Here is a 25,755-nt window from a genome sequence, read left to right as displayed (position 1 = left end):
CTAGGGGTCAAATCGGAGCTGTAGCTGCCGGCCTCTGCCACAGCCACAGCCATGGGGGATCCAAGCCGAGTCTGCGACCCACACCACAGGTCACAGCAATGCCAGATCCTTAACCCACTGAGCGAAGCCAGGGATTGAACAGCTCTAGGAACCTCATGGTTCCTAGTTGGATGTGTTTCCCCCTGCGCCACCACAGGGACTCCCTGCCGGTGTGAACTTTGAATCAGTTTATTGATAGCCACAAAACAACCTGCTGGGATCTTGATTGCGATTGCATTGAGTCTACAGGTCAAGGTGAGAAGAACTGACACCTTGGTCTACATGAGTCTTACTCTCCGTGCACAGGGAAGTCTCGCCGTTGGTTTCTTTGCTTCTTGGTGTCTTTCATCAGCGTTCTGTAGTTGTTCTCATATACATCTTGTACCTATTTTGTTGGATTTAAACTGAAGTATTTCATTTTGGGGGAGTGCTAATACAAGCTCTATTGTGTTTTTAATTCAAATTTGACATTTTCATGGGTGGTAATATAGGAAAGCCATTGATATTTGTGTATTAACTGACGTTCTGCAACGTCGCTATAATCGCTTCTTAGTTCCAGGGCTTTTTGTCAGTTATTTTGGATAGTCTACATAAATGATTATGTTATCTGCCAATAAAGCCAGTTTTATTTCTTCCCTCTCAACCTGTATCTGATTCTTTTCCTTTTCTTGCCTTAATGTATTAGCAAGGCCTTTGAGAGTGGTGCTGAAAGCAGGGGTGAGAGGGGATGTCCTTGCCTTGTACCTGACCTTAGTGGGAACAGTTCAAGTTTCTCACCATTATTAGCTGTAAGTTTCTGGTAGATGTTCTTGATCTAGTTGAGGAAGTTTCCCTTTATTCCTAGTTTGCTGAGATGTTTTATCATGAATGTTGGATTTTGTCACATACTCTTCCTGCATTGTTGATAAGATCATGTGATTTTTCTTTTTTGTTGATGTTGAGGATTATATTAATTGATTTTCAAATATTTGACTAGCCTTGCACACCTGGAAGTAATCTCATTTGGTTGTGATGTGTAATTCTTTTCATGCATTGTTGGATTCAGTTGCTAATATTTTGTTGAGGATTTCTGCTTCTGTGTTCATGAGATACTGGGTTATGGTCTTCCTGTAATGTCGATCTGGTTTTAGTATTAGGATAATGTTGGCTTCATGGGATGAATTAAGAAATACACTTCTGCTTCTGTATTCCTCTTTCTCTGTTTTTTGTTTTTTGTTTTTGTTTTTTTTTTTGTTTTTGCTTTTTGGGGCCTGCACCTGCAGCATATGGAGGTTCCCAGGCTAGGGCTCCAGTTGGAGCTACAGCTGCCAGCCTATGCCACAGCCACAGCAACTCGGGATCCGAGCCGCGTCTGCAACCTACACCACAGCTCACAGCAATGCTGGGGATCAAACCCACATCCTCATAGATCCCAGTTGGGTTCGTTAACCACTGCGCCACGACAGGAATTCATGTATTCTATTTTTTGGGGGTGGTGGTTTAGGGCTGCATCTGCAGCATATGAAAGTTCCCAGGCTAGAGGTCGAACTGGAGCTGCAGCTGCCGCCTTACGCCATGGCAGTGCTGGATCCGAGCCATGTCTGTGACCTATCCCACAGCTTGTTGGCAGTGCTGGATCCTTAACCTAGTGAGCGAGGCCAGGGATTGAACCCTCATCCTTATGGATACTAGTCAGGCTCCTTACCACAGAGCCACAATGGGAACTCCCCTTTGAGGCTTTAATTGAGCATTTTATTTTATTTTTTAATTTTTGCTTCTTAGGGCTGCATCTGCAGCCTGTGAGGTTCCAAGGGTAAGAGTTGAATCGGAGCTACAGCTACTGGCCTACACTACAGCCATAGCAACGCCAGATCCTTAACCCACTTGAGCGAGGCCAGGGATTGAACCTGCATCCTCATGGATACTAGTCGGGTTTGTTACTGCTGAGCCACGACGGGAATGCCTGAAAATCTTTTTTTTTTTTTTTTTTCCTGTCTTTTCTAGGGCTGCACCCATGGCACGTGGAGGTTCCCAGGGTAGGGGTCCAGTCGGAGCTGTAGCCACTAGCCTACACCAGAACCACAGCAATGCCAGATCCGAGCCGCATCAGTGACCTACACCACAGCTCATGGCAACACCGGATCCTTAACCCACTGAGTGAGGCCAGGGACCAAACCTGCAACCTCATGTTTCCTAGTCAGATTCGTTAACCACTGCGCCACGACGGGAACTCCATGAAGATCTTCTTTTAACATTTCTTGCAAGATAGGTCCAGTGGTGAAAAATTTCCTCATTTTGTTTGAGAAAGTCTTTATTTTTCCTTCACTTTTAATGGATAATTTTGTAGGATTCAGAATTCCAGGTTGGTAGGGTTTTTTTCTCTCAATAGTCTAAATTTCACTCCACTCTCTTCTTGTTTGTATGGTTTTTGCAAAGTCAGTTTTTGGAGTTCCTATTGTGGCACATAGGGTTAAGGACCTGGCGTTGTCTCTATGAGGGTGTGGTTCAATCCCTGGCCTTGCACTTTGGGTTAAGGATCTGGCATTGCTTCAAGCCGTGGTGTAGGTCACAGATGTGGCTCAGATCTGATGTTGTGTGGCTCTGGTATAGGCCACAGCTGTAGCTCCGATTCGACCCCCTAGCCCAGGACCTTCCATATGCCACAGGTGCAGCTGTTAAAAAAGAAAAAAAAAAGGCAGATGGGGGGGTGGTTCTCACTGGCTTCATTCAGTACATTTTTTTAATCTTTGATATTTCTTGTTGTTTAACTTGGAATATGCTGTGCCAGCGTGTAGTTTTTGGCACTTTTTCTTGGTCTCTGAGCTTCCTGTATCTGTGATTTGGTGCATGACATTAATTTTGGACAACTCTGAGTCATTATTGCCTCAAATACTGCTGCTTTCCCTCTCTTTCTTCTTCTGGAATCCCAATGCTGTGTATGTCATACCTTTTGTCCTTGTATCGCAGTTCTTGGATGTTCTGGATGTTTCCCCCCCAGTGTTTTTCTTTCTTTGCTTTTCAGCTTTGGTCATTCCTATTGCTTTGTCTTTAAGCACAGAGCTTCTTTCCTCACCTTGGCCAGTGTCCTAATGAGCCCATCAGAGGCATCCTTCATTTCTGTTCGTGTTTTTCATCTCTAGCATTTCCTTTTGATCTCTGGTTGCGTTACCTCTCCATTATTTCATGGACTACTTTTTCCAACTCTTGGTATGTTGATTATAGATTTTAAAAATAATCCTGGTGTGATTCCAAAATTCCTGCCACGTCCCACTGGTTCTGACGTTTGTTCACTCTCTTTAGACTGTGCTTTTTGCCTTTAGGCGTGCCTTGTGATTTTTTGCTGCCAGGAAGGCGTGATCCACTGAATGAAAGGCACGGTAGTAAAGAGGCCTTCAGTGAGGCGGTGGTGAGGCGGTGAGGGAGGCAGCAGTCCTTAGTCCTGTGATGAGGTGGCAGGTCCCCCGGGAGCCTTTGCCTCTGGACTGTGAACTTTACACTGCTTCTTAGCTCCCACCCCCGTAGGTGAGACGGGATGGCTCTAATGGGGTGTAGTTGCTCCTTTCTTTCCCCCCAAGTAGGTTAGGCTCTGGTAAAATAGTTTTTCTGTAGATCAAGCCGTGTTAAGAAGGTCGGAATGCGCAGGTGTTCCATAACGGTTCCTTCCCCCGATCCCCAGCTCCTGCCCCTGCTGGAAGCACTCAGGGAATTTTCTCCGGTATTTCCTGCAAGGGCCTGGTAGAGCTCCTAGAGGTAAAACTCACCAAAGTGTGGGGTTCCCCTTATGACTGGGCCCCCCTAGAGTTTTTTAACATTCAGGGTTGTTCATATGGAGCATCCAGCAATTTGTCAGTGCGGTTCAGGTTTTTTCCTGTCCGGGCGCAGTTAAGGGTTTCTGTTCTGGTAGTTGTGCTTGTCTCCGTCTGTCTGTCTACTTATTGTTAGGATGGAGTGGTGATGCCTAAGTTCCTTCCATGCAAAGCTGGAAACCAGGAGTCCCAAATTAATTTTTAATGTTTCTGTCACCTTGGATTTCCTTCTCTTTTCTTTTTTAGAGCTGCACATGAGGCATGTGGAGGTTCCGAGGCTAGGGGTCGAATTGGAGCTGTAGCTGCTGGCCTACGTCTCAGCCACAGCAATGCCAGATCTGAGCCCAGTCTGTGACCTACATCACAGCTCATGGCAACGCTGGATCCTCAACCCACTGAGTGAGGCCAGGGATCAGATGCTAATCAGATTCGTTTCTGCTGAGCCACGACGGAGCTCCATCACCTGGGATCTCTAGTTCTGGACTTTATTGTGGCTGCTTTGGAAACTTTTGCTGTTTACCATTGGCTTTTCAAGTGTTTTTGCTGTCTTAATTTTCTCTTTCACTTTGCTTAGGTGGCACAGGAATGGATCAGCTCTCCAAATAAAGAGAAATTCCATCAGTTGCATTTACGAAAATTTCCTGCTGATTATAAAAAATACTGGGAGTTTGTGGGTAAGTTCTTTCTTGTGTAACTAGGGCTGTATTGTGTACTAACTGGCGATTTCTATTTCAGGAAACATAATTGTTTGGATTTTCTGAGATAAAAGTTTCTTAAGCTGAGTTTGTAACCTTTTACAAAGAGTATACAAAGAATATGCTGAAAGTCTTAATGAGGGTAATTACTGTTCAGTTTTGAATATGAAATTCATGGTTTTAACCATTCTGCAATTAGAATACCATAGGCCAAAGTGTCCAGGGAAGCTGGGCATGGTGCAGAGAAGCCAAGTGAAGGAGTTTGACCAGCAGGGGTGGGAGTGTTGAGATGATAGTGTTTATAGATTTTGAGTAAATCTTTCTGCCCTCTGTCTTCTCATTTCATAATTGGTCAGAAACACATACCACATTTATGCTGATTATAAACCAAACATTGAGAACTCTTTAAAATAAAAGGTATAAATTTTGTCTTGATGTGTGTGTGTGTGTGTGTCCCCATCCCAATCCATCCTACTTGGTTGATTCATTTCAGAAAAAAGGCACCTGTATGCATTTTGGGGGAAAGGTACTGTGTGTTCGTTGGCGCGCGTTCAGATAGTGTTGGCCAGCAGTGAGGCAGACCTCACTCCCAGTTCCCATCCTTCATCCGGAGATGATCCTGTGAACACAGTAGTGTCTGTAAGGACGTGCTGCTCCTCCCTGTGGGGGGGGTGTGTGTGTGGTGGGGGTCATTTTACCTATTCTGTGGCTTTTTTTCACTCACTTATTCAGCCAGTATTTACTGACTTTATATTACCCGATGGTATATGATTCTAATTGCTAGGTGTGGATCTGTGATGAAAACATAAAATTGTGCCTTTGCAAAGCTTACATTTGACTTTTTTTCATTTAATCTATTGTAAATGTCTTTTTCAGAGATAATTAAATAGTAACGTATGTTCAATATTTGTAAGCATATGCCATAATTCTGTTTAATAATTTCTAGTTAGACATGTACATTATTTAGAGTTGTTCACTATTATAAACACTGAATAAATCCCTGTACTACTAGGTCAGACAATGTGCATTTTTTTTTTTGTCTTTTGCCTTTTCTAGGGCTGTACCGGTGGCATATGGAGGTTCCCAGGCTACCTGTAGCTGCTGGCCTACCTCCAGAGCCATAGCAATGCGGGATCCGAGCCCTGTCTGTGACCTATACCACAGCTCATGGCAACGCAGGATCCTTAACCCACTGAGCAAGGCCAGGGATCGAACCTGCAACCTCATGGTTCCTAGTTGGATTCGTTAACAGTGAGCCACGCCGGGATCTCCAGACAATGTGCATTTTAAGACTTTTGATTCATGTTGCCTCTGCCTACTGAAAAGAATACCATTTTTACTCCTAACATAAGGATGTAAGAATATATCTCTTCTCATTTGCTAACTTAAACTTTTTTCCCAGTTTTATGTGGAAGATGTATCTCATCTGAGATCCTAGTGTTTGTCCCTGAATCTTTATTGGTCTTTTGTATTTTCGAAGGAGGAGGGGGGAGATATAATTGTCTGTTCATGCCTTTTTCCTTCTTGCTGTTAGACAGGTTGTTTTCTTATTTGTATGCATTGTTGTAATTTTTTTTTCAGTTATTTGCTGTGCAGTTTCACGTGTAATTTTTGAGGTTTATACAGTTTTTATCTTCATAGGTTCAAAAATACCGTATTTACTTCTTTACTGTTAAGACTTTTTTTTTTTTGGTCTTTTTTGTCTTTTTAGGGCTGTACATGCGGCATATGGAGGTTCCCAGGCTAGGGCTCCAGTTGGAGCTACAGCTGCCAGCCTATGCCATGGCCACAGCCATACCAGATCCGAGCTGCATCTGCGACCTACACCACGGCTCACAGCAACGCTGGATCCTTAACCCACTGAACAAGGCCGGAGATCGAACCCGCAACCTTATTGTTCCTAGTTGGATTCTCTCCCACTGTACCATGATGAGAACTCCAAGACTTGTTTTTTTTTTTTTCTTTTCACGGCTGCGCTTGTGGCATATGGAAGTTCCCAGGCCAGGGGTGGAATCAGAGCTTCAGCTACTGGCCTCCACCACAGCCACAGCAGCACCAGATCCAAGCCTCATCTCCAGCTTGGGCTGCAGCTTGCATCGATGCTGGATCCCTAACCCAGAGGGAGAGGCAGTGATCAAAACCACGTCCTCGTGGAGACTGTATCAGGTTCTTAACCCACTGAGCCACAACGGGAGCCTCCAAGACTTCGGTTTTTAGAAATCAGATACATACTTTAAAATTTTCTTAGAGTAGTTTTATACTTATTTTTTTTTAATTTTTTTTTTTATTGTTAAGCCACTGAGATTGAGGGCTTATTTATTATAGCAGACTTTTACCTTAACCAATACAGAGCATTGGTATTTTGTTTTTGTTTTTTGTTTTTTTTTGGGGGGGGTTGTCTTTTTTTTTTTTTTTTTTTGCCTTTTTTCTTAGGGCTGCACCCGCAGCATATGGAGGTTCCCAGGCTAGGGTTCTAATCAGAGCTATAGCCACCGGCCTACGCCAGAGCCACAGCAATGTGGGATCCGAGCTGCGTTTGCGCCCCACACCACATCTCACAGCACTGACGGATCCTTAAGCCACTGAGCAAGACTAGGGATCGAACCTGCAACCTCATGTGCTGGAGGCCAGCTCTGGCAGCCAGGAAGTGTACACTTTTCCCAAAGGAGAGGGATGTGCCTCAGCTTTTGCAACAGAGACGGCCTCTTTGTCCCTTCTTTCAGGGCGCTGGACTGCTCAAATTTTATTGGCATACGTGGTTGATTCTATAGACAGTTTTCCACTACAGATCACATCATAGTGTTAAAAGTACACTGGTTAACTTTTACATGGCACAGCAGCTGTACATCACGTCCTAACGTCTTTGTCTTAACTAAATTTAGTGAGTACAGTTTAAGGGCAGTTAGGTACAATACATCATGTGGAAAGGAGGAGACTCAGTGCCAATCATCCCATGACCAGCAAGTCTCCACAAGTTGAGGACATCACAGACGTAAGAATTTGGCATTCACAAATCTTGTTTTTAGGCTGGTGCTTATCTTCAAAGCGTTATGGCAGGGAGACAGTGTAAGAAAATATAAACCAGCTTAACTAGATATCACTTAAAGCTTCTATAACTCATAGCTAGGTGTCTTTTGGTCAAGAATAATATATGTCTAACGTCTGTGAACCTCATTAAAATCCTAACTCTAAAGTTTACTGTATAAGTAGTTAGTAGAGAAACACTATGTTTTAATTAAGTTGGATTTAAATAGGGGAAAGTCCATCAGGATGAAATTCTTATTATATTATTGTTGTAATTTTTTTTTTTGTCTTTTTGCTATTTCTTTGGGCCGCTCCCTTGGCATATGGAGGTTCCCAGGCCTAGGGGTCGAATTGGAGCTGTAGCCACCGGCCTACGCCAGAGCCACAGCAACGCGGGATCCGAGACGCGTCTGCAACCTACACCACAGCTCATGGCAACGCCGGATCCTTAACCCACCGAGCAAGGCCAGGGATCGAACCCGCAACCTCACAGTTCCTAGTCGGGTTCGTTAACCACTGCGACATGACGGGAACTCCTGTAATTTTGTTAAATCACAAATCACCACAGGAAAATAAGAATGGAAAATAGGAATAATAAGCAAATAATCAGGAAAGACTGAGGAAAACTGAATAACAAATAAAACAACAGGAAAGACTAGGTCACCTAAGAAACAATTCACCATCTCTGGCGCAGACGTGGAAATTGTTTTCCCAGGAAAGCCCCAATTCTTCCCCTTCAACATCAGCATGAGAGCTGTGTAACTTGAGGCCTGCCTTCGGCTTGTGCCGGGCAGGCAGGCTTTCATCCCGACCAGAGGCCCACCTTCGGCTTGTACCGTGCAGGTGAGCTCCCTTCCTTGGTTAGGAACCTGCCTTCAGGTTTTTTTTTTTTTTGCCATCAGGCAAGGTCCTTTTTTTTGAGTCCCTGCATCTTCTCGGCTCCCTGCACTTATGGTTCCTAGTTGGATTCGTTGGCCACTGAGCCACTTTGGGAACTCCTTATACTTATTTTTCATATTTAAATCATTGATTTACTGCCATTCCTCGTGATTGTGTGGTAGAATCATATAGTATTTACTCTTGTGTCTGACTTGTTTGATTTAACATGTTTGTGTAATTCATCAAGTTTGCGTGCCTCTCTGGCATTTTCTCATTGCTGAGGTGGTGTTTCATTGTGTGAATATTATCACAATTTTCACTGTTGATGGACATTTTTTTTTACAACAGTTTTGGCCTGTGTCAGGGCTCTCCAAGACCACCCCCAGGTTCAGGGACTCGTTCAGAGGACTCACAGGAATCGACTTTTTTTATGTTTGTTATTTTTTTTAAGGGCCACACCTGCGGCATATGGAGGTTCCCAGGCTAGGGGTCGAATCGGAGCTGTAACCGCCGGCCTACGCCACAGCCACGGCAATGCCGGATCCTTACCTCACTGAGTGAGGCCAGGGATCGAACCTGCATCCTCCTGGATACTAGTCAGTTTTGTTTCCGCTGAGCCACGGTGGGAGCTCCAGGAATTAACTTACGTGCATGCTCATGGCGTGTCTTACTGTGGGGAAAGAGCACAAAGCAAAATTAGGAAAGAGAAAAACACATGGGGTGAAGTCAGAGATAAACCCGGAGCAAACTTCCAGGAATCTTTCCCAGTGGAGTCACGCTGAATGCGTTCAATTTTCCCAGGAGTGCGTTGTGACGACACATGTGACATGGTACCTGCCGGGGAAGCTTAGAGATAGTGCCTGAAACACCCTCGCCTCGTCGCGGTTCATGACTCTTAGAAGTCAAGTCGGGTTTGACATAAACTATCCTGAGACCCAGGTTTCCAGGTGCTAAGGCCCGACTGTGTCAGCAGGCTTTTTCTTTGTCTCTCTCTCTGCTTTTGAGGCCTCTTCTACACACCGTGTTTTATGAATAAGGCTGCTGTGGTCGCTCGTGAACCTCTTGGTGTTCGGGGGAGGGCATCCTTTGTGGAGTCTGTCTCCTGAGGTGGGTTTCAGAGTCTCAGGCTATGTGTGAGTTCACGTGCGGAGACAGTGCCGGGCCAGTCATACAGAGCTACGCTGCACGCCCGCCCGTGCACAGAAGTCACGTTGTCCTGCATCGTCACCAACACGTTTGTGTTGATGGTGGTGTTAATTATAGCCATTACAGTTTGTGTTTATGGATGGCCGCTTGTGGTTCTGTTTTGTAATATCCTTAGTGTTTTGTTTTGTTTTTCCCTTTTTGAGGGCTGCACCTGCCGCATATGGAAGTTCCCAGGCTAGGGGGCGAATCAGAGCTACAGCTGCCGGGTACACCACAGCCACAGCAACGCCAGATCCGAGCTGCATCTGCAATCTACACCACAGCTCACAGCAATGCTGGATCCTTAACCCACTGAGTGAGGCCAGGGGTCAAACCTGCAACCTCATGGTTCCCAGTCGGATTTGTTTCCAGTGCGCCACGACGGGAACTCCCTGTAGTATCCCTGTTATCAGTGAGATTGAGCACCTTTTCACATAGTTGGGAGATATTTCAGTAACCTCTTGGGAGAAGGTCCTGTTCAAGGCTCTTGTTCATTTTCTGTTAGTTGCCTTTTTCTTGCCGATTTGTAGAGAGTTCTTTATATAATCTGGGTGTAAACCATTCTCCCACTTTGGCTTGCTGTATGACTCCCTTAATGATGTCTTAAAGATTCTTTTAGAGTTCCTCTTGTGGCTCAGGGGAAACAAACCTGACTAGTATCCATGAGGACGTGGGTTCCATCCCTGGCCTCGCTCAGTGGGTTAAGGATCCAGTGTTGCTGCAAGCTGTGGTGTAGGTCACAAATGTGGCTTGGATCTGGAGTTGGCTGTGGCTGTGGTGTAGGCTGGCAGCTATAGCTCCGATTTGACCCCTAACCTGGGAAGTTCCATGTGCCACAAGCGCGGCCCGTAAAAAAAAAAAAAAAAAAAGATTCTTACTTAATTCTTGTTTAGAATTTATTTATTTATTTACTTATTGTCTTTTGTCTTTTCAGGGCCACACCTGCAGCATATAGAGGTTCCCAGGCTAGGAGTCTAATTGGATCTACAGCTGCTGGCCTACACCACTGCTCATGGCAATGCCGGATCCTTAACCCACTGAGTGAGGCCAGGGATGGAACCCGCAACCTCATGGTTCCTAGTCAGATTCGTTTCCACTGCGCCACGACGGGAACTCCCTAGAATTTAAACATAAGAATGCATCTTTTTTTTTTTTTTTGATGATTAATGCTATGTCCCTCATTTAAGAAACTTCCCTGCTGTATGTCATGAATATATTATCTTAACCTCTAGAATAGGTGTCAGCAAGTTACAGCTTACAGAACCACCCTGTGTCCTGTTTTAGTGCTACTCTAGAGTAGGGTTTTAAATTTTTTTAAAGTCTTGAATAAAAGATGATGAATATGCAACAGATACCGTATGTGGCCTGCAAAGAAAATCTGGCTCTTTACAGAAAGTTTGCCAGTCCTTTTTCTAGAGGTTCATTGTTTTGTCAACCTGGAATTGATTTGTAAGGCTCATGCTCCATTTTCTTCTAAATGGAAATGTCATTATCCCAGTGCTGTTTCTTGAAAAAATTATTCTTTCTCTACTTTCTGCAGTGCCATACTTGTCATAAATCTAATGTCCATTTACTGCACTGATCTTTTGTCTAAACTCCTTCTTTATGGGGTCATTTGCCTAACCCTGTGCCTATAATCACATTGCTTAATTGCCTAGTCTGGCTATACAATAAGTTTTTGTTTTGTTTTGTTTTGTTTTATGGCCATACCTGCAGCATATGGAAGTTCCCGGGCTAGATGTTGAATTAGAGCTACAGCTGAGGCCTGTGTCGTCCAGGAACACTGGATCAGAGCCACTTCTGCAGCCTATGCCACAGCTTGCAGCAACACCAGATCCTTAACCCATGGAGCGAAGCCAGGGATTGAACCCCCATCCTCATGGATACTAGTCGGGTTCGTTACCTTTGAGCCACAATAGGAACTGCAGGGCGTGCTTGATCTCTGATTTCTTTTTATAGTATTTGTAGCGGTTGATGGTAATCCCTAGATTAATTTACTAAAGGATACAAAATGGTAATGTTTTTATTTGATCATTTCTTCATTTATTAGTGAGCATATTTCTTTAGGCAGGAAGTTCTCCGTGTCGGTTGATGATGCTGTTGTGTACTTCATGAAGAAAGGTAGAATAAGTACTTGCCACGTGGCCGGTTTTCGAAGTACTGACCTAGTTCATTGTAAACACTGGCATTGACCGGTGAGCTTTTTTTTAAAATTTCATTATGAACACGTGGACTTAGATGTATATGCTTCTGTTTCAGTTCTTTGTAACTGGCGTCTTCAGGTCGAGCCCCTTGAGCCCTTTAGATGGGATCCTCCTCGTCTTTGAGAGCGTCCGTGCTTATCTGACGTAACTGATGGCTATCTATGTTTCTTATCCCACATCTGAACTTGGTGATTTTCTCGGTAGCCTTAGTATCTTTTGGTAGAAATTGTTATTTCCGAGTCATTATGGACATGTTATATGCTGTTAGCAAGTAATATATGTAAACGTAAAATACAGAAAAGGTGAAACAGAAAGATTGGAGAAAGATACTCATGCAAACCCAAGTAAAAGAAAACTTGTTTTGTTCTGTTAATGTCAGACTAAAAAGACTTTAAGGTAGAAAAGCATTATTCGAGATTAAGGGAATATTTTACAATGATAACAAATCAGGTAACAGAAGATAATGACAATTTTTAGTGGATATGTACCTCATAAAACATATAAGGAAAAAGCTGATAAAAAGTTCCCTTGTGGTGCAATGACTTAAGGGTCTGGCATTGCTGCAGCTGTGGCGTGGGTTATAACTGCAGCACGGGTTCAGTCCCTGGCCCAGGAGCTTCCACATGCCATGGGTGCAGCCAAGGAAGAAAAAAGAAAAGATTGATGGGACTAGAGCATACTTGTTATGTATATGTGAGACTTTTGAGCCATTAAACTAACAAAGGTGAATGATTTAAAATGCAGGCCATAAGATGAACTACAGTAGCACAAATGAGCTGAATTATACATTAAATTTATGACTTTGGGTTCAATTGAATACCTAATTTTTTTTTTTTTTCATTTTGAACTTCTTTGTATTTTTTTTCTTCTCTTTTCATTTGGAAATTATACCTCAATTTATACCTCTTTTGTTATTTGGTAATTTAGGTCAAAACTTAAATTGTGGGAGTTCCTGTCGTGGTGCAGTGGTTAATGAACCCGACGAGGAACAGAGAAGTTTTGGGTTCGATCCCTGGCTTTGCTCAGTGGGTTAAGGTTCTGGCGTTGCCGTGAGCTGTGGTGTAGGTTGTAGACACGGCTTGGATCCCGTGTTACTGTGGCTCTGGCGAAGGCTGAAGGCTACAGCTCCGATTCGACCCCTAGCCTGGGAACCTCCATATGCCACGGGAGCGGCCCAAGAGAATGGCAAAAAGACAAAAAAAAAAAAAAAAGACAAAAAAAGAGAGAAAAACTTAAAATGTGCATGCTTGGAGTTCCGCCGTGGCACAGCAGAAGCGAATCTGACTAGGAACCATGAGGTTGCGGGTTCAATCCCTGACCTTGCTCAGTGGGTTAAAGTTGCCGTGAGCTGTGGTATAGGTTGCAGATGAGGCTGGGATCTGGCAATGCTGTGGCTGTGGCGTAGGCTGGCAGCAACAGCTCCAATTCGACCCCTAGCCTGGGAACCTCCATGTGCTGCAGATGCAGCCGTAAAAGGGAAAAAGACCAAAAAAAAAAAAAAAGTGCATGCTTGATTTATCTAAGTGTATAGTTTTAGTAGATATTTTAAACGTCTCCATAGATAAGGTAAAATCTTTAAAAAACCTTAACTCTGTTATCCCTATCCCACATTGTTATGTATTTTAACCATATTTTAAACTGCTTAAGACATATGGTTGGTTCTCTGTATCTGCAGGTTATGCATCCTTGGAATCAAGTGTGGATTCAAAATGTTTGGGAACAAAAATTGCAGGAAAACTGATTTGCTGTGCACCAGCACTTACTTACATACCCTTTATTTGGGATTTACAACCCATGCAGATAGCATTTGCAATCCAGAGATGATTTAAAGTAGGCTGGAGGATGTGATTGGGTTATATGCAGATACCATGCCATTTTACATAGGGGACTTGAGCCTCCAGATTTTGGTGTCTGTGGGGTTCCTGGAACCAACCCCTGCAAATACAAGGGCTGACCATACTCTGTAGTGTCTCGTGCAGCCCTTACTTGGTTTATTGATTCTACCAATTTATGTAGTTCTTCTCTCCTTGTGCTTTGCTTATCTCTAATGTGTTGGTCATTGTCTTTGAAAAGGGATGTTAGGAGTTCCCCTCGTGGCGCAGTGGTTAACGAATCCGACTAGGAACCATGAGGTTGCAGGTTCGATCCCTGGCCTCACTCAGTGGGTTAAGGATCCTGCGTTGCCGTGAGCTGTGGCGTAGGTCACAGACTCGACTTGGATCCGGCGTTGCTGTGACTGTGGGGTAGGCCCGCAGCTGCGGCTCCGATTCGACCCCTAGCCTGGGAACCTCCATAAGCCACAGGAGCGGCCCTAGAAATGGCAAAAAGACAAAAAAAGGAAAAGTGATTTTAAAAAACAGTCTGAGGCCAAGGGTGATACTGTCTTCTTCCAGAGAGGATTTTTCTTTGCTTCTGTCAGGATTCAGGGGGCACTAGCACTGTGGGATCATGTTAATCTCATTGAAGGGATCAAGCTTTTGCGAAGTACTCAGGTGAGTGGAAGCTGGGCTGCAGCCCGTGTCGAGGCTGGTTTACTTCTGCTTTCCTTCTTGGGTGTAGTCCTTCACAGTCCCAGCCTGAAGCTTGGGGGCTACCAGGGTACCCCACTCTGTGCAGACTTGGACCCTAGTTTTTGTCTTTTTTTTTTGGTACACAGTCATCCCAGATGCAGCTGGAAGTCCTGGCTGCTACTCCCCGAATAGTTCATATGTTTCTAGAAACATACTGGGCTCACCCCTGTGGATTTCCACATTGTTCTCAGTCTCAACACAGTAATTCTTTTTTTTTTTTGGTCTTTTCTAGGGCTGCACTCGCGGCATATGGCGATTCCCAGGCTAGGGGTCGAATCGGAGCTGTGCTGCCAGCCTACACCACAGCCACAGCAATGCAGGATCCAAGCCAAGTCCGCAACTTACACCACAGCTCATGGCAACGCCGGATCCTTAACCCACTGAGCGAGGCCAGGGATCGAACCCGCAACCTCATGGTTCTTAGTCGGATTCGTTGACCACTGAGCCGCGACGGGAACTCTAGTAAATCTTCATTGTTGTATCTGTTCTCTGATGCCTAGAAATAGATATTTCTTTCATGATGCATTTTAAAAATTGTTTTTTTGATTTAGTGGTTCAGCCTACTTAATCCCAGTACTCCATTCTGTGCTTCAGTCCAGTCTAGGGGGTCAAGTTGGAGCTTCAGCTGGGACCTGTGCCACAGCCGTGCCCACACTGAATCTGAGCCATATGTGTGACCGATGCCACAGCTTGTGGCAGTGCCAGATCCTTAACCCACAGGGCAAGGCCAGGGATCAAACCCTCGTCCTCGTGGATACTAGTCAGGTTCTTAACCCACTGAGCCATGATGGGAACTCCCCAACTCAAACAGAGCCCAGAGTCCCAGAAACTTGATCTGTTTTTGGATTTTTCTCTTGGGATTTTTAAAATAGGGAACAGAAGTCAAAATTTCTTGGTTAAAAACTAAGATAAACTTCAAGGAAAGGATATTTATTAGCTACTTTTGAATATTATGATTTCATTTATTCTGGCTTTGTGTAGCAGTTTTTAAAAGATGCTTCTTAATACAGTTTGAACTATTTGAAAATGTTGACTGGCTTAGACCACGATTTTGAAGTATTTAAAAGCCCACTAGTGTTGTATACTTGTTTGAACTTAGTATAAGGGTTTAATATCCTTTAAATTAATCTTATGTAAAATAATTCTGTTAGAATGAATATGCCTTACTGTTTTATAGTTTACCTTGAGGAATGTGAACTTGCTAAACAGCTTCACCCAAAGGAAAATGATCTGGTGTTTTTGGTTCCTGAAAGACTGAATGGAGAGAAGGACGTAGAGAGAAACCGTGCGCACAGCCCCCGTGAATATCACTGCGGTTATGTTCATAAGTTCCGCCGCACTTCAGTCAGTAAGTACTCCGTGGGATGTTGAGGAGAAGTCTGTCCGCTGCTGCTGATTTCCCTCTACTTTAGGCTCTGCTAGCCTGTGTTTGCTGTACAGTTGCTAGATGTGTGTTTGCTCTGTGTTATTCGACTGTATGTGCTGTACATTTACCAGACATGCGTTTGCTTGGTTGATGATTTGCTCGTCGGCGTCCTTTTTTAGTTTTTCTAGACTCAGCTGGAAAAGGCCCAGTATTAATTGCTTTAGACCTAGGATTTAAAAGCTTCCTTTTGTAATGTCTTCTCCTAGTAAATTCCTCATCTGTCAGTGTATTCGTTATAAAACAGACAGTCTGCACACCGTCTGTTTGTCAAATCATCTTCCAACCTTGGTTTTGCGACTGATTGTTAATGAGAAGACCAGTCATGTGAGTCATTGTAAGGCAGCTTGAGGAGGTACTGCTTCCATCACTCCTGTCCATCGTGTTGTAGGGACGTCTCCTCTGAAGGCAGCATAAGAGAAATAATGTTGGCTTGAATTTAAGGGTTACCCACGGTGTTCCAGACAGGGTGCCCTGTCCCTCCTGTGCGCACTTAGCATCTTTTCCCCAAGCCCAACAGAGCAGTGAGAATTGTTTGTTCCCTGCCCGTTGGGAAGGCAGAGCTCGGGGACGTTCAGTGACTTACCCAAGGTCATCCTTAGCATTCAGTGCTGGGCCCAGAGTTGAAACTTGATTTTGTTTTGACTGCCAAGTCTGTATTCTTTATTATATGGCAAGCTGCTGCCTTTTTTTTTTTTTTTTTTTGGCTATGCCCACAGCACGCAGAAATTTCCTGGCGAGGGATCAAACCCAGGCCACAGTAACAACGCTGGATCCTCAACCACTAGCCACCAAGCTGCCTTTTTTTTTTCCTTTTTTTTTCTTTTTAGGGACACACCTGCGGCATATGGAAGTTCCCAGGCTAGGTGTCAAATCAGAGCTATAGTGGCCGGCCTATGCCACAGCCACAGCAGCGCAGGATCCGAGCTGTGTCTGCGACCTACACCACAGCTCATGGCAACGCCGGATCCTTAACCCACTGAGCAAGGGCAGGGACCGAACCCACCACCTCATGGTTCCTAGTCGGATTCGTTAACCACTGCGCCACGATGGGAACTCCAAGCTGCCTTTTTGACATTGGTCCTTCTTAGTCTGTTATATGGAGAGGATGTAATTTCATTACTCCTTTACCTTTTTTGCATCATATCTTAAAAATAGCATCAAAGCTCCTCAGAAGGAGTTCCCACTGTGGTGCAGCAGATTAAGGATCTAGCATTGCCACCACTGTGGTGTAGGTTGCAACTGCATCTCATATTCAGTCCCTGGTCTGGGAATTTATGTATGCTGTGGGTGTGGCCCCCAAAACATTAAAAAGCTCCTTAGAGTTCGGCATTGTGCTGCTGCATCGAAACAGGTGTACCACGTTTACTGTTGTATGATCAGAGCCCCATTCTTTGTGTAGGGTGCATTTAGCAGAGTGGCAACAGGAATATGTAGTTTCATCTGTGAATTTGACTCTGAGGAGGTGGTTATATTTGCCAGTTTCCTGTTGCTAAGGTAGTCTCCTTCTCTGAGCTCCTCATGCATCCCACTATCCGACATCTCCATTGGGAGGTCACTAGACATTTCGGACCTACAGCAAAAAGAAACTAGATTTTCTGCCCGACGTCTGCTCTTGCTTCCGTTTTTCTTATCTCAGAAAGCAGGACCTCCATTTTTCCAGTTGCTCAGCCAGAAACCCCAGAGTCATCCTTGTGGCTCTCTCTCTCACTCAGCATCTAATTCATCAGGAGGTCCTGTTGGCTCTTCCTTTGCAGCACTCCAGCGTCGCAGCGCACCTCTGCTACTACCTCCTGGCCCACCTGACCATTTGCTTTTCCCTAGATGAGCTCAGTAGCCTCCTGAGTGGGCTTTTGGTGCTTTTCCTATTGCAGTTTATCTTCCTTCTACAGCAGGTAACTCTGTGTGTAAGTTAGAGCCTGTCATTTCCCTGTGTGGAGCAGTCCTGTGGCTTTCACCCTGAGTCAGGGTGATGTCTGCAGAGCCCTGGGAAGTGTGGCCGGGTTAACTCTCTGTCTTCTAGCTCGCTTGTCTCTTCTTTTCCTTCCAGCCATTCTAGCCTTCCCCCTGCTCCTAAGATAGTCCAGTCACCTCTCTGCCTCGTTATCACACGTTCCCCAGGTAAAGGCGTGGCTTCCTCACTTAGGTAGATCTGCTGAAGTGCCATCTTACCGGGAAGACCTCCCCTGACTCCTGTGCTGCCGCAGTAACTCCTCTCCTCTCCTCCTCACTGCCCCGTCCCCCTCTCTGCTTTCCTCAGAGCACTTTCATCACCTGACATGTGTCTTTGCTTATCTGCTGCTGCCTCCTAAAAATAAGCCTCCCGAGGAGAGGAACATTGCCTGGGTCTTAGGGGGCATTCAGTAGATGCTTCCTGAGTAAATTACTTAAATGATATATCAGAACCATGCTACAGAATACCTAATTCTGAATTAGCTTTTTAACTGGACACTGTTATTCACTGGTGACTGAAATCCCTCTTTTTCCTTCTCGATGGCAGTGCGCAGTGGGAAATCTGAGTGCTCCCTGTCCATCCAGACTCAAGATAAGTTACCAGTCAATTTAAATGAATTCGTGAAATGTGTTGTCATCAGCTCTCTGGTAACCACGCAAAGGAAGTTGAAAGCCATGTCTTTGCTGAGTGGTCGGAACCAACTGGCCAGAGCCATTCTGAATCCAAACCCCATGGACTTCTGTACAAAAGACTTGCTAACGACAACATCTGAGAGAATTGTGAGTGCCGATCATATGATCACAGGGAAAGGCGGAACATTTCACGTCAGGATGTTGTTTCATCTGTCATGTTCCCTTTCGTCTTGCCCCATGCCCAGTGCCGTTGTGCAGTGCTTACTTTGCTTCAGTGTCGCGAAGTCTGTCTTTGTGTTTTCGTGGGTCAGCTTTGTCAGGACAGAGGAGCGCAGGCTCAGGGATGAAGGTGCGCTTGAGGAGCAGCGTTCCTAGGGCAGACAGACGTCCTCCGTGACGGTTAGGTGATGAGAATTCAGGGGTGAGAGGCGGCTTAGTGGGATTGATTTGGCATGTGAATCATCAGTGGAGAATGGACTGGTGGTGTTGCAGGTGTGAAGGTGAAGTTGTCATTCTGTGTGAATACATTTCTCCTAAGAGGTGTGTGTAATTCACACAGACAGGCAACAGGGAAGTAGTGGTGTTTTGAACCCGTGTTTGGGCTTTCATGTGCCTTCCCTCGGCCAGCTCTCACCGTTTAAGGACTCTCAGACTTGGTTGGGTGACACAGGCTGAAGCCCATGGAGGTGAGGAGTTGAGAGACCTAGCTTGTGGGGGCGCAGCTCCGACCCCACATCCGTGCTCCTGCCGCGAGGTCAGCTGTGGTAGGAAAGACCGTCTTGGACCGTTTTGCAGAGAACTGACTGAAACGGGAGGAGTCGAAGCATAAGGAGGAGGAAGGTGCCGAGCACTTTGTTGTGATCGTTTTGTAAGAATCAGAAATGATCCAGTTACGTGTGAGGCTGGGCTGAGGCCTGTGGCCTTTGATTGGTGCCATTCCCGTAGTGAAGGTGGTTCTTAGGTTAAAGGTCATTTGGGATCTCACCTGGGCATCACCGGAGCTTCCGTCTGGTAAATGAGGAGCAGTTCAGACAGATGTTTTCCAGTGTCTTCCTCTCCTGTGCCACTCTAGGAAGAACAGCTCACTCTCACCAATGTGTTTTGTGTAGATTGCCTACTTAAGAGATTTCAATGAAGACCAGAAGAAGGCCATAGAAACTGCGTATGCCATGGTGAAACACTCCCCTTCCGTCGCCAAGATCTGTCTGATTCATGGACCACCTGGAACCGGAAAATCCAAAACCATCGTTGGCCTCCTGTACCGCCTGCTGACAGAGGTAGTGTGTGCACAAGGGCTCTTCACTGAACACGGTCGGGCCTTGCTGCAGTTAGCCAAACTTAGATCAATGCGAGAGCGCCTCTCCCCCTTTGTGAGTCTGTGTGGAGCTGTGGCAGGTAAAAGGGTAGCAGAGGTGAGGAAGGTTTATCAAATAAAAAGAGCAGGAAATGGTACCCTGTGTGAAACTCACCCCAAGGGCCAGAAGCCGTGGTCCTCTGGCTTTCTCACAGGCCACGTCTGGTCCCAGGAAACCACCTCGGCTGTTTCCCTGAGCTGCATTTGGGTTGGGCGGAGTGTTGAAACGAGTGGGTAGGAGGGTAAAGCTCAGAGAAGTAAATATTTTATGCCAGAGTAATTTTTTGATAGCAATGGAAGGTGTCGGTGCTTTTGTTTATTTTTAAGTCTAGGGGGACTTGGGAATATGAGGAGAGAAGAACTGTACCACTGTCTTATAGAACGAGCTCACCAGTGTGTGTGTGTGTGTGTGTGTTTGGTGGCACTGCAGAACCAGAGGAGGGGGCACTCAGATGAGAACTCCAATGCCAAAATCAAACAAAACCGTGTCCTTGTGTGTGCGCCTTCCAATGCCGCTGTTGATGAACTTATGAAAAAAATTATCCTCGAATTCAAAGAAAAATGTAAAGACAAGAGGAATCCTTTGGGTAAGATACTTACGTGGGCTTCCGATGGGTTTTGGTTTTGGTTCTCAGTGTTTAGCATGGGCAGCTTGGAATGACAGAGAGCACGCCCGTCCTGGTGATAAATTCTCCTTGAGGCTGTGGCCCAGGTGGCGTCGTCGGTTCATCATGGAACATCACTGAGCACTTACCCTGTGCTGGGCACTGTGCTAAGTTCTGAGGTTTCAGCAGTGAAGCCTTCAGAGAGAGAGTGGGTGAATCGGGGCAGTTACCCTCTGCGGGTGTACGTTCTGTAGTGGGAGTAAAACGTGGGTGCTCTGAAGCTCCCTAGCACAGCCCTCGATTCCGTCCTGTGGGGTTGGGGAAGGCTTTTAGAGGAAATGTCTGGGGTGAGACTTGAAGAGCAATGAAGAGTTAGCCATGGGAAGTGAAGGAGGGAGAAGCCACTCGCAGAAGTTGCTGTAAGTAAAAAGGACCAGAAGCGAGAGAACCTCAGACCAGGCCACGTGAGGAGACTGTCATGAGCTCCACGGAAGTGGGGTTTTCAAAACATTTGTTCCAGCACCTTGAACAGTGCCTGGCATTCACTTGGGGTCTAGTAGGTATTTAGAGACAGAAAAGCGAGAGCAGTCGTTGTCTATAGTTAGGAAGTGCTTACCATGTGTCAGTAACCTCAGAGTGACCCTGTGAGCCACGTTACAAATAACCTTACCATCTACATTTTATCGGCAGAGAAACCGAAGAATTGAGGCGTGAGATACGCTGTAGGGTAACTTCTGGAGTACCCTTGACAGATGGGCGGAAAGCCCCGCCACCGAGGATTCGGGATGCCTGTGTACTTACCCTTTAGCCCCTCTCCCGCCACCCAGGCCAAGCGGCGTGGGCATGGCACTGAGGGAGGCTGCTCTCCAAGCACGTCCGCCTTGCTTCCTGAGCCGAGGTTTCGTTTCCTTGAGGTTGCCTGACAGTGACTTGAACGAGTTAGGGTTCGACTGGGCTAACAGAGGTTCCACATACAGTGGCTCAGAGCTGGGCAGTCTTGTGTATGACTCTGCTGCTGAGCGTCTTCCGAGACCCAGGGGTTTCTGTTGCTCCACTGCGGTCCAGCAGTGACATCCAACATGTGTAAGGAAGAGACGAAGGGGCACAGGGGGCACACTAGCCATGCTTTAAGGAAAGTTCCTGGACACTGCCAGTAACCCCTTTGCTTAGGCCCGCGGCCCCACCCAGCTGCAGGAGAAGCTGGGACGTGTCGTCTTTATTAACTGCTGCGGGGTATTTCACCGTAAGAGGACACAGTTTATTCATTTTCCATTGATGGAAATTTCCTTTTTGTTGTTGTTGTTGTTGTTATTTCTCATTTTTGCAACGGACTTTCCTGTACTTGTGCGTATTTCTCCAGCGCAGGTGTGAAAACCCCTACTACAGGGAAGAACGGGGTTGTGTTGTGTTGCACAGCAGCTAGGGGGACGCACTGAAGTTGTCCGTCTCCTGGGCACCCAGGCAGCCTCCTAGGGCAGTGCTTTCCCACTGTGGCTTGTGACCAGTGAGTGGATTGTGGCGTCAGCTCAGGGAGACCAGAACCAGCGTTCTTGAGATGGAGGAGACCCGAAGAGGAGAGCAGAGCTCGGAGTCGGGGTGGTGGGGGAGGGTAGTTTTGCGAAACCTGCTTTACCGGTGAGCTACGAGCGTGTGCTGAGTTTCAGGGTGACGTGTACTTCTTCCAGTGGACCGGAGTCCAGAGAGCTTGGGAAAGCCGGTCTCGCGTGTGTGTACCTAGAAGTGAGAAGGTCGGGTGGAGGCGTTTAAGTATCTCCAGCTTTCAGAGGAGCGCTCCGTCTTCTCGAAGTGGTCCTGTCGGGGCCCTTGCCGTGCAGTGGGCGGTGGTGCAGCGGGCAGCGGCGCAGCGGGCAGCGGTGCGGCTTCCCTTTCCCTGAGGCGGGGGGTGAGCCCCTTGTCAGGTGTGTGTCAACAGCACGCAAGCCCGAGCCCGGGGCAGGGAGGGGGCAGCTGAGGTGTCTAGGCCGGGTCTCATCTTCTTGTTAGAAAATGATCGCAGTCAGTAGAGCCTTTGTCTTCTTTTTCAGTGCTCGCATTTCCTTTTCTTTCCACTAGTTCCAGTGGGCCTGGGTGTCCTTTAATAAATGCCTCGGCCATCTCACCATTAAATATGATGTTTGTTTCTGGGGTTTGGGATATATATACCCTTTATTGGGTTCAAGAAGTCCCCCTCTCATTAGAATTTTTTTTATGTATGGGTATTGAATCGGACTGCATGTGTATTTTTTTCATCCATTGAGATGGTAGTGAAATTTTTCTTCTTTAATCTGTTAATGTGGTAAATTACAATGCTTTTCTAATGGTAACATATCTTTGATTCCTAGAATAAGGTCAGCTTGGTTGTGTGTGATTTTTTAACACATTGCTGGATTGTTCATGTTTTATTTAGGATTTTAAGAATTGGTAAATGAGACCAGCTTGTAATTTTTCTTTGTCATATCTGTTTGGTTAATACAGGCTTCAAAAATGAAGTTATACAGACAATTTGGAATGTTTTGTATAAGACAGAGATTATCTGTTCCGTGAAGGTTACATTGTTTTTAGTGCTGTTTTGTTGGGATTTTTTTCGGTCTACTTTTTGACAGATGGGTAAATTTCTGTCTGCTAAATGTCTTTTAATTATTGTTGGCCTATTGAAGTCTTGTAGATTTGCGTGAGTTTTGCTAATTCATATTTTTCAAGAAAAACGTCCACTTCATCTTTGGTTTCCAAATACACTGGTATAAGGTTGTTCGTCGTGTCCTTGCTTTCGCCGTCTTGGCTCTCTTCTGGTGGGATCACCATGGTCGTTCTCTGAAGTCTCTAATAAACCTACACGTGGCACGGACCTGAGGGGGGAAAGTCCTAGAAAATCTGTTTTCTTCCCAGCTAAACCCACCCACGCCAAGACAGGTTCAAGGGTGTTTTTTTTTTCTTTCATCCCTGTACCTCTTTCAGGCCCTCTTGCTTTTCTAATGGGCTTTAAAATCCAAGCCCCTCATTATAAAATTTCTCTGTCTTGATTGGAATGGTAGTTTTGCCAATGTGTGCATTTGTCAAACTCTCCAGCACTAAGGATTTTTAGATCTCTGCATTTTTATTAGACATGAATTAGAAACAAACACCTAAGCACCTAGACCAGACCAGCTCTTAGCCTCTTCCCTCAAGGGAGGCCTCCGCAGTTCAGGCTTTCAGCTCTGGTTTTCTGCTTTCTCCTTGGTTTTGGCCCCTAGGAATTTCTCTTACATTTTTATGAGCTCACCCTGCACATTTTTTGCTGCTTAGGGCCTTGTCTGTGGCATGTGGAATTTCTCAGGTTAGGGCTCGAATCAGAGCTGCAGCTGCCAGCCTACACCACAGCCACAGCAACCCGGAATCTGAGCCGTGTCTTCGACCTACACCACAGCTCACAGCAATGCCAGAACCTTAACCCACTGAGCAAGGCCAGGGATCAAACCCGCAACCTCATGGATACTAGTTGGGTTCATTTCTGCTGCGCCACAACAGGAACTCCTCACCCTGAAACTTAAAGGATGTCTGTTTTAATTTCTGGAGCATTTTTAGGTGTTGATAGTGGTTGTAAATCTCATCCACCCTCCTGGTATAAACACAAGATAGCAATTCGAAATCTTCAAGTGACCATTGACCAGGGAAGATGGCTTCAGATTTAGAAGAGTGAGCTGAACTAGGAACAAAAAATGTCCAGACACCTGTATCATAAGTTTTTCATTTATTCATTAAATATATACTTATCATCCTTATTATATGTCAGCTGCTCTTCTAGACAGTGTCCAAAACCAAAGCAAACCCTGTTCTTATGGGACTTAGATTCAGTGAAAGACAGTGGACAGGTGTGGGGGGTGTCAGATTGGGATAAGTGCTGATAAACTGCAGGATTGCTGTCGTTTAGTACAGGGATGCAGTGGGAGATTTTTAGATTTTTTTTTTTTTGTCTTTTTGCCTTTTCTAGGGCCACTCCTGTGGCATATGGAGGTTCCCAGACTAGGTGTCTAATCAGAGCTATAGCCACCGGCCTACGCCAGAGCCACAGCAGCGAGGGGTCCGAGCCGTGTCTGCGACCTACACCACAGCTCACAGCAACACCGGATCCTTAACCCACTGAGAAAGGCCGGGGATCGAACCCACAACCTCATGGTTCCTAGTCAGATTCGTTAACCATTGCGCCACAACGGGAACTCCTTTAGATTAAATATTATCTGAAATGTGCTAAACTAATTTTAAAATGTGGTTAATAAACCAGTTAAACGATGTTGACAGTTTTTGGAATGAGCCATATTCTGGAATTTCCAGCATCTTGTGTCACTTAGATCCTGGAGTGGTGTTGTGATGTGTAGCAGAGTTTCAAAAACTTGGTTCAGAGGATACTTTAGAAAAAGATTTGATGGTCGGTGTCCTATTTTGGGAATTCAAACATGTGTTACTAGATAAAAGTCTTAATCTCTGAGGAGTTCCCGTTGTGGTGCAGCAGAAACGAATCCGACTAGGAACCACGAGGCTGCGGGTTTGATCCCTGGCCTAGCTCAGTGGGTTAAAGATCTGGCGTTGCCGTGAGCTGTGGTGTGTAGGCTGGCAGTTGTAGCTCTGATTAGACCCCTAGCCTGGGAACCTCCGTGTGCTGTGGGTGTGGCCCTAAAAAGCAGGGGGGGGGGGAGAAAGTCTTCATCTTTGAAGTATCCTGTGTTTAAGAAATGTTTTCTTTTTACTCACCATTTGCCAAGTGTATTTAACAGTGAAGTGTTGTATAGAACCTGGTTGAGAAACATGAGTGCAGCAGAAGCTCAACTCCGCAAAGTGCTGTCTCTACAGCCTCACTAGCTTTTATCAGGTGGAAACAAGTCCTTGCCTTACAGGGTTGTTACGAAGAATATCTCAAATAATGTGACTGAAGCCCCTAGTGTAGTTTCAGGTATCTGGTTGGTTAATAGTCATGTTAGCTCTCTTCTCTGTCGTTAACGTATTTGCTTAGAAATTGTTCTTATGTACAGAGGCGGGTAATGTCCTTATTAATTTCTAAGTGTGACTTTTATCAACAGGAAACTGTGGAGATATAAATTTAGTACGTCTAGGTCCAGAAAAGTCTATTAATAACGAGGTCCTAAGATTCAGTTTGGACAGCCAAGTTAACCACAGAATGAGTAAGTACTGAATAAAGGTAAATGCTCACTTCCTTCTGCTGCTTTTGTAGGGTAGAAAATGGCTTGGGTGTTAAAGGCAGTTTGGAGAGCCTAGAAATAGTCTAGTTTTTGTTTGTTTGTTTGTTGTGGCCACACCCACAGCATGCGGAAGTTCCTGGGTCAGGGGGTTGAACCTGAGCCACAGCAGTGACACCACTGGATTTCTAACCCAAGAAGCTACCAGGGAACTCCAAAAGAGTCAAGTTTTGAAAAC

At 45.5% G+C, this 25,755-nt stretch overlaps 1 protein-coding gene across 1 annotated transcript in view; it reads left to right on the top strand.

Moving 5' to 3' along the window:
- Window positions 1–25,755, top strand: part of SETX (senataxin) — a 74,733-nt gene that overhangs the window by 26,821 nt on the left and 22,157 nt on the right. Inside the window, 6 exon segments of the mRNA XM_047768771.1 lie at window positions 4,399–4,498; window positions 15,559–15,729; window positions 18,305–18,537; window positions 19,500–19,667; window positions 20,175–20,331; window positions 25,401–25,502. Coding sequence (XP_047624727.1) covers window positions 4,399–4,498; window positions 15,559–15,729; window positions 18,305–18,537; window positions 19,500–19,667; window positions 20,175–20,331; window positions 25,401–25,502 — 931 coding nt within the window.

The sequence above is a fragment of the Phacochoerus africanus genome, chromosome 2, assembly GCF_016906955.1.
Source record: "Phacochoerus africanus isolate WHEZ1 chromosome 2, ROS_Pafr_v1, whole genome shotgun sequence".
In the NCBI taxonomy this organism is placed as follows: domain Eukaryota; kingdom Metazoa; phylum Chordata; class Mammalia; order Artiodactyla; family Suidae; genus Phacochoerus; species Phacochoerus africanus.
The sequence above is the reverse complement of the archived record's forward strand: the minus strand, read 5'-3'. Positions and strand labels throughout refer to the sequence as shown.